The following is a 9,533-nucleotide window of genomic DNA, read 5'->3' on the forward strand; positions in this document are numbered from 1 at the left end:
GAAGAAGGGCTCATGCCTGAAACGTCGATTCTCCTGTTCCTTGGATGCTGCCTGACCTGCTGCGCTTTTCCAGCAACACATTTTCAGCTCTGATCTCCAGCATCTGCAGTTCTCACTTTCTCTTTGCATATTTGTACCTCTCCCTCACGCTTGCTGTTGGGAGGTCTGTAGTACAGCCCCAACATTGTTACTGCACCCTTCCTATTTCTGAGCTCAGCCCATACTGCCTCACTGCTCGAGTCCTCCATAGTGCCCTCCTTCAGCACAGCTGTGATATCCCTCTGACAATAATGCAACTCCTCCACCCGTTTTACTTCCACTTCTATCCCGCCTGAAGCATCTATATCCTGAGATATTTTGTTGCCAATCATGCCCTTCCCTCAACCAGGTCTCAGTAATAGCAATAACATCATACTCCCAAGGACTACCCCAAGCCCTAATTTCATCTGCATTACCTACTATACTTCTCACGTTAAAACAAATGCACCTCAGACCACCTGTGTCCCTTTGTGCTTATCATCTGCTCCCTGCCTAATCTTCCCCTTAGTCACACTGACTTCATTATCTAGTTCCTTATAGGCTTTAGTTTCTACCTCCTTACTGTGTAGTGGTTCAAGAAGGCAGCTCACCACCATCTTCTCAAAGCTACTGGGGAATGGCAATAAATGCTGTCCCCAGCCAGCAACATCCCCATCCCTTGGAAGAACTAACAAGTAATATTCCTCAGGGGTCTGTACTGGGGCCTCGGCTGTCACCATATTTGAATGACTCAGAGAAACGAATTCTAAAATCCAGGGTTGCTCACATGAAGTCCAATGAGTTGCATGTGTAAATTTGATCAGGTGGCTAAAAGCAGCAAAAACTATGGTAAGTTGTAAGTGAGGTAATGGTCTCCTCTCGACCTGTGTTCAACAAAGGAAAGGAGACAGCATGAAATTGCAAGCCAGTGAGCTTAACACCTCGCAGGGATGATATCCAAAGCGAGTATTAAAGATGTTGTAGCAGGGCTCCTGGAAGAATGTAAACAAACTGGGAAAAGTAAATATGAATTTGTGAAAGGGAAATCAGGTTTAACTAACATATTGCTGTTGTGTGGTATGTGGTGGCTAAACTGCTGAGTACTTAGATTTCCAGGCGACGCTTGATAAAGTGCCATATCGAAAGGGGGGTAAAGTGCATGGATAGAAGATTGGCTACTTAACTGCAAACCAAGAATATGGGGAATGTTGGAGTTGCTAAGGTATAAATGAATGGTGTGCCACAACCATCAGTGCTGGGGCCTTAATGTTTTAACAGGGGGATCGAGTTTAAAAACCGCAAGGTTTTGTTACAACTCTATAAGTCCCTGGTGAGACCACACATGGAATATTGTGTCCAGATCTGATTACCCTCCTAGAGGAAAGATACAGAGGCTTTGGAGAGGGTGCAAAGAAGGTTTACCAGGATGCTGCCTGGACTGGAGGGCCTGCCTTATGAAGAAAGGTTGAATAAACTCGGACTTTTCTCTCTGGAGAGAAGGAGGAAGAGAGGAGACCTGATCGAGGTATACGAGATAATGAGTGGAATAGATAGAGTCAATAGCCAGAGACTTTTCCCCAGGGCAGGATTGACTGGTACGAGGGGTCATAGTTTTAAGATATTAGGAAAAAGATATAGACGGAACATCAGAGGAAGGTTCTTTACGCAGAGAGTTGTGAATGCATGGAATGCATTGCCAGCGATGGTGGTGGAAGCAGAGTCATTAGGGACATTTAAGCGACTGCTGGACATGCACATGGATAGCAGTGAATTGAGGGTTGCGTAGGTTAAGTCATTATATTTTACATTAGGATTAAACCTCAGCACAACATCGTGCTGTACTTCTCTATGTTCTATTTTTATAAATGACTTAGATGAAGCAACTGAAGGTAAGTTTAAATTTAGCAATGATAAAGACAGGTAGAAAAGTAAGTTGTGTTGGCAACAACAGAAAGGTAGTTAAATGGCTGGGCAAAGATCAGGCAGATGGAGTATAATGTTGGAAAATGTGAAATTGTCCACTTTGGCAGAAAGAATATAAAGAATTTGAGTATTGAGGAATATGAAGCAAGGTGAATGAATTAAGTTGATGTGTAGGTCAATGCTCACATGGAATCTGGGAATACATTAGCAATTATTTTTTCCCGTTGAAGTTCAGTACGTTTATGGTGAGCTGGTGTCCGTTTTTTACCTGACTAAAATTTTCAGTTGAAGTTCAGCAGCAGGAATTCTCTTGTCTGCCCAGAGTTGACGGAGCAGGATTTTCAATGAGAAGCTTTCCCTCGATGCTGCTCCAATGGTCTGTGTGCACTAATCAATGTGCTAACGTCGCTTCAGTGAATAACTTCCAGTTTTAGAAGTTGGTACACAGACCTTGGAGATGGTCGGCATGGACAGGTTGGACCGAAGGGTCAGTTTCCATGCTGTACATCTCTATGACTCCATGACCCTATCTGCACAGGGGGAAAATAATGAGAAGGAAAAGTAGCAGCAATAAAGTTGTGGTTTTAACTCTGTGCTGTTCCCATTACCTTTGATTCCTTTGTCTGTCGAAAATCTAACTCCATCTTGAAGGGATTCACTGACCCAACGACCACTGATTTCTAGGGAAGAGAATTCCGCAGCTTAATGATAATCTTAAGAGGAAGAAGGCCTCCTGATCTCTGACTTAAAAACCGTTTAACGTATGTTTCCTTGTTCTTATCAGTCCACCAAAAGGAGCCATCCTCCCTGTATCCACCCCACACAATCCGATATATTTTAGTAAAGTGTTCTGACAGCTCTGGGATGCTGTACTGTTGTGTCTCACAGTGAGTGTTTGTTGGCTTAAATGTGCTTTGCTAATGTTGTGTTGACAGGCGACCCATGAAGAAGGTGGTGAAACAGGCGAAACAAAACCCACAGGCTCAAGAAGGGAAGACTTTAAAGAAAAAGAAAGGATTTCTCCCAGAGACCAAAAAACGGAAGAACTGGAAGAAGAAGAAAGGCCTGCCTCAGGAGAAGGTGCAGGAGGGAGGGAGAGACCCAGTGGGAAAGTCTGGGAAGGTTCCAAAGGCTGCAGGGAGAGGGCAGACACAAAAGCAAAACAAGAGAAAGAGAAGTTCAGAGAAAGGGGCAAAAGGAAACTCGTGGGAAAAGTCAGGTACGCCATCTAAAAAGGCCAAACTCAGCCAAGTGGAGGTCGGCCAAGGTGATAAATTGGGCAAACAGGTGACCGTGAAAGCAAAAAGGCAGAGCGATGGAGTAACCACTGGGCTGTAGGGACATGCCAGGGAATCCTTGCAGGGTATTCAGGAACCTGGAGTACACTCACTGGGTCATGAATGAAGTCAGTGATGGAAGACTGGCATTTCTGTTTGTTTTAAAACATTTCCTATGACCAATGTCTAAATAGTTAGACTATTAATCAGACAAGTAACACAATTATTTGGGTTGAATGGTTGGAGTCCAAGAAGTGAACCCCTATACGCTTTACACAACTTTAGATGACGCCCCCCCCCAAAACAAAAATAACTAGTTGTACCAGTTTTTTTATTGATATGTGTTATTTTTAACAGGGCCTCACCTGCCTTTGAGACCATTTCTAATATAAAATTTGTCTGAAAGTGTGAGGGCCATGAGTTATGTTTGTATTACCCCCTGCCCCCCAGTCCCTTTAAAAACCAGTTTCTTTTATGTTGTACTTTGAAATAAAACAATCATCTGTACCTCTGTTCGCTGCCTGTTTTCAATAAAGGTCGCAGGAGATTAAGGAACACAGACAAGTACATGGAATTGAGACATGGATGAACTTTTATTGGGGAGTCAGCCTTAATTCAGGATAGCACCAAGGGCTGAATGGCTTATTCTAATGGAACATTCATGAGGACATGAACACCACTATCTGTTCAGATGTAAAACACTTGGGATAAATGACTTACTCCCTTTCCTGTGTAAAAGGATCAAAGGGCTGATTGGACTCTTCATGTTCCTGTGTAACCGGTTTGAGGGGCTGAATGACTTCCCGTTTATACATTCAGTTGTCCTCAATCCTGGGCACCTGTCCTGTTGCAACACTATCGGAAAGATGTTGTGAAACTTGAAAGGGTTCAGAAAAGATTTACAAGGATGTTGGAGGATCTGAGCTACAGGGAGAGGCTGAAGAGACTGGGGCTATTTTCCCTGGTGCGTCAGAGGCTGAGGGGTGACTTTGTAGAGGTTTATAAAATTATGAGGGGCATGGATCGGATAAATAGACAAAGTCTTTTCCCTGGGGTGGGAGAGTCCAGAACTAGAGGGCATAGGTTTAGGGTGAGAGGGGAAAGATATAAAAGAGACCTCAGGGGCAACTTTTTCACGCAGAGGATGGTGCGTGTATGGAATGAGCTGCCAGAGGATGTGGTGGAGGCTGGTACAATTGCAACATTTAAGAGACATTTGAATAGGAAGGGTTTGGAGGGATATGGGTCGGGTGCTGACAGGTGGGACTAGATTGGGTTGGGATAGCTGGTTGGCATGGACGGGTTGGATCAAAGGGTCTGTTTCCATGCTGTACATCTCTATGAAGCAGTATTACTAGTTGGAGTCAATTCTGTTCCCATCCCCTAGGTACCTGATGTGAAATGCTGTCAACCTAAATCTGTACTGAGCCCCATTTGCGTGGCTTGCGTGGTCCCTGTAAATGTTTGTTAAGCAAAGATATTAAGGGATATGGGCCAAAGGCAGATATGTGGGGTTAGGCCACAGTTCAACCATTGAATTGTGGAGCAGGCTCATGGGGCTGAATGGCCTACTCCTGGTCAGAGGGTCAGTGTAGACTCGATGGGCCAAATGGCCTCTTTCTGCACTATAGTGATTCTGTGAAACAGGGTATTCATACTGCTAGTGGTTTCTTCACTGATGCCCCTGTTGAGCTGTTGACTTGAAATGATGATGGGTTTAATTAACATTCAGTTTTTTTTTTGGTAAGATTATAGCCAAAATTGAAATAGTCTTTTAACAACATCCAAAACAAAAATTGCTGAGGAATGTTGAGTTTAATTCTATCTTTAAATACAGAGAAGGAAGTTCTGGATTACAGGCTGCAGTGCCAATAGGCAGTGATGTGGGCCAGTAATGTTGGTTGCCTTTTGCTCTAGCACTGCTGTGTACTCGGATGCTAAAGGAGCACCATCTTTGTGGTGAATACACCTGATACTTCACATTATAAAACCCTTGAGCAGCACAGAGGTAAAAATGTCTCATGGCGTTTTAGGCATCTATCCCCACTGGCATTGACCAAAGACAGGCCCCTGTATCCCATGACCTGCTGCATGTTGAAGTAAGACATTGAGGCAACTTATGATACTATAAAAGCAGGCCATTCAGCCCTAATCTGTTGATTTTTATGCTCCCCAGGAGCCACCACCTACCCTACTTTATCCAATTCTATTGGCATCTGGGAGACAGAAGAGTGACCGTAATGTCACTCGACTAGTAATCCCAAGATAATGCTCACTGGGTATGAGATCAAATCTCACCATGGCAACCGGTGAGATTTGCAGTCAATTAAATTAAATCTGAATTGGAAACAGTACTCCATAATGATGACCATGAAACTATCATCAATTGCTGTTAAGACCCATCTGCTTCACAAATATCCTTCCGGAAAGGAAATCCGCCATCTTTACCTGGTCTGGCTTACGTGTGACTCCAGACCGATAGCAATGCAATGGATCAGCAAGCCACTCGGTTCAAGGCACATTACTGATGGGTAGCAAATCATACATCCCTTCAAATAATACTTTTTTTTTAAAGAATGTCCTTTTGTTGTTCATGTGTTGCCTTCAGTTTCACACCTGGTTAGTTTTATCAAAAGATGTAGGAGCAGGACTAGGCCATTCAGCCCTTCATTTTAAACGTGATGCCATCGGGGATGCTACAATTCTGTTCCAAACCAGGTCTGAGCCTGACTACAGATTCCACTTGTGTATTCGTTGCCTTTAGATACTGTGCCCTTGTCTGCTTCTGGATGGGAGTCTATTACCTGTAGATCATGCTGTCGTAAAGCCTGATTTCCTCATTGCTTCATGTCCTGTCTCTGCAGTGGTGTGGGTGGAACGTGTCCAAATGACCAGCACTGGAGCAAACACATAATTGCCATATTATTTATTCTATATTCACAAGATATGGGCATCATTGGCTCGGCCAGCATTTATTGCCCGTCCCTAGTTGTCCTGGGGAAGGTAGTGGTGAGCTGCCTGCTTGAATTGTTGCAGTCTATGTGCTGTGACAATATATTTTTCAGATGCATGTTATGCTCTGGTGCAACAGATAATGCTGGTAGAGTCTCCAGTGATGGTGCAGTGATAGGGCTGACTAGGGCACACATTCAGGAGAAAGTGAGGATTGCAGATGCTGGAGATCAGAGTCAAAAAGTGTGGCGCTGGAAAAGCACAGCCAGTCAGGCAGCATCTGAGGAGCAGGAGAGTCGCCGTTTCAAGCATAAGTCCTTCATCAGGAATGTGGGGGAGACCCAAGGGAGCTGAGAGATAGGTTGGAGAGGAGGATGGAGCGGATCCTCTAACTCGGCACCACCCTCTTGAACTCTCCTACCTGTCCATCTTTCTTCCCACCTATCCGCTCCAACCTTCATCTACCTATTGCATTCCCACCTAGCTTACCCCCATCCCCACCTCCCCCCATTTACCTCTCAGCCCTCCACATTCATGATAAAGGGCTTATGCTCGAAACATTGACTCTCCTGCTCCTCGGACGCTGCCTGACCTGCTGTGCTTTTTGACTCTGCGTACATTCACTCTTGCTTCAGATACTGGACCGTCCGGTGTTGTGAATGTCCAATGTTTTTTGGTTTATCTTGCCATCAACAATTTTAGCTGGTATTTCCCCTCAGCATTCTTTCCCCGATTCCTTTATCCTGCCATTGGCATGTGTATGGAAGGATTTGTATGTTGGAGCCTCGTCCCAAACACACTTTCCTTGACCATCAAGCCCTAGAGTGGGCTTCAAGCCTGTAGCTTCTGGTGCACTGCAGCACAAAAGTCTCAAGGGTAGATATCTGGGAAAATTGGCACCAAAGTGGTCTGCTGGACTAAGCCTTGATTACCTAAAGAAATTGTTACTTTCAAGACATTGAACAATTTCTTATTGGTACATAAACCAGCTAAAAGAAGCAACATTTCTGTCATGTGTTCATTATAGGAAAAGCTGTCAGTGTTTTAAATGGGTCCATATGTTTAGAACAGAAAATGACATGCTGATTGCCTTTGTTGTCTTGAGTTCATCCTAGAAACTGGACACTTGCCTAAGTCTCAATACCAGTGGTGTTTGGCGCCTTCTCCCTATCTCTTAGCAAAAGGAATGAAGCATGTAATGAATTCCTTTCTCACCACTTTGTCATGTGGTCTGTACGCCTGGCTGAGACCAAGATGTACTTTGTCATCTTGTTATAGTTGGCCATCAGTTACCATTGAGCTGTACTCTGAGCAGCGATCATATTGTCAGTTCACTGCTCAATAACATTATCCAAAGATCAGTTGTAGACCAGGACAGAGGGGAGGGAGTAACCAGACATTGTACAGATACTTAGAGAAGCCAGGTATTAATGTTAAGTATTCTGCTGGCTGGTGAGGATCTGAAAGTGCTGGGAAGATCACTGATCCTGCAATCACCAGGATCTAGAGGGGAATCCTGAGAGAATGTTTCCCTTTAATGGAGAGCCTGGAGCTAGTAATGCAGTTCAAGAGTAAGAGGCCTCCCTTCTAATACCAAGACGAGAATGTTTGTTTCCTCTGAATGTTGTTAGTCAGTGGAGTTCAGTTTCCCAGAAATCAGTGGAAGCTATGGCATTGTACCTGTTCAAGGCTGAGTGATTGATTTTTGCCAAACCAGGGAGTTGAGGGGGCAGATGGGAATGTGGTGTTGAGGTTGCAATTCAATCCACCAAGGTCTTATTGAATGGCAGCACAACTCAAATGGCTGACTCCTGTTCCCCCTTTCTGTGTTGCTTTTATTGTTAAAGGTGGGGTAGTTCAGAGGCCTCACCATCAAAATCTGCAGCTTGTGGTCGGTCCTATGGGGGTCGGTTAGTTCACTGGTTAAATGACTAGTTACAATGCCAAGTGATCCCAACAGTGTAAGTTCAATCCCCACACTGGCTGAGGTTACTGTAAAGGACTCTCCTTCTCAATCTCTCTCCTTGCCTGAGGTGTGGTGACCCTCAGGTTAAAGCACCAACAGTTGTCTCTCTCTCTCATGAGAGAACTGACCTATGGGTCCAATAGGACTGTGGCGACTATACTTTTACTTGTTTGTGTATCTTTTAAAGGCAGCAAATCCAGACTGAACCATAGTCTGGCTCTCTTGGTCACTCATTGTGGAGTATCCCAGATCACTGGGCAGTATAAACAATTCATCTGATCTGGCTGCGATCCATTTCTATTTGTGGAAAAGCATTCATCGTGCCTGGGTCGACACTTCCTGTTGCCCTCTTGGTATGGTGCCCAGTTAGCCAAAACTACAAAGGAATTGTTTAAAAATAAGGTAAGTTTATCACAGACATTTTTGAGGTGGAATATGAGGCTACACTAATGGGATTTTAGTTGAAAGGTGGAGGATGGGAATGAGGGTTCCAGTGTCCAGTACGTCTCAATACTACTCAAAGTGAACACATGGTACTATGTGCTTATTGAGATCCTTGTTAATATAATTTGTGAATGTCTTTGTAGGCTTAACAGGTCTTCGTTATGTCTTATTGTTCAACCTTTTAATTTGAGTAATGTTGTTTGATGTTGGAATTAAGATACTCTGCCTCACATTGAATTGTGCATTCCAAGCAAGAATCTTGCAGAAAAGCCCAGCAACCCACTACTGGCACTTTTAGAGAGTTGCCCAATTTAGTCCCACCTCCCTGCTCTCCCTGAATAATGCCATGTTTTTTTCCCCTTCTAGTTCCTTTTTGAATGGTACCATTAGATTTGCTTCCAGGCACTAATTTCCAGCTCATGGTTCATTTTAGAACAAAATTGTGTTTTAAGCAGTTCTAGTAAATCTCCCCTTCGAAGAGAACCTCTCGGAGAGCTCAGCTCGTAGCCTGCCAAGTTGTTGGAAATACTACGTTAGCTTGAGTGAACAGAGCCGTGTCAATGTTATCACACGGAGGCAGTAAAGGTCAGTTTGCTCCCCATATTAAATCTCAGTTTTTAGTAATGCGAGCTGTGCAGTTTTAATCTGGCTGGAAGCGCTTGACTTTAATGCAGACATTGGACAGTGAGTCTGAAGTTGCCTCTAATTTAAACGCCAGTGCCAATACAGGCTACTGCCAGATTTGTTTACTGAGAAAGACCTCCCTTAATGTAAGGAGCTTGCTGAAGGGATTTGCGTGCCTTTGATAATCTTGCATTTATATTGTTTAAAACTTGTGTCTGTATCCTATTTCCTATAATTGTAGTAAAGCTACTTGCTTGACTGTAAGCTGTTCAATGCAGGGTTATGGGGACTGACTCAATCACTGGTGTTCCACACATTCCATTCCACAA

General features: G+C 44.0%; 1 protein-coding gene across 1 annotated transcript in view; it reads left to right on the forward strand.

The window, feature by feature from the left end:
• Positions 1-3,725, forward strand: part of mybbp1a (MYB binding protein (P160) 1a) — a 99,713-nt gene extending 95,988 nt beyond the window's left edge. Inside the window, exon 27 of the mRNA XM_043718931.1 lies at positions 2,877-3,725. Within this exon, the coding sequence (XP_043574866.1) occupies positions 2,877-3,279 (403 nt within the window). The 3' untranslated portion in view covers positions 3,280-3,725. The remainder of the gene's footprint in view (positions 1-2,876) is intronic.
• Positions 3,726-9,533: the final 5,808 nt, after the last annotated feature.

Source organism: Chiloscyllium plagiosum, chromosome 28 (genome assembly GCF_004010195.1).
Source record: "Chiloscyllium plagiosum isolate BGI_BamShark_2017 chromosome 28, ASM401019v2, whole genome shotgun sequence".
In the NCBI taxonomy this organism is placed as follows: domain Eukaryota; kingdom Metazoa; phylum Chordata; class Chondrichthyes; order Orectolobiformes; family Hemiscylliidae; genus Chiloscyllium; species Chiloscyllium plagiosum.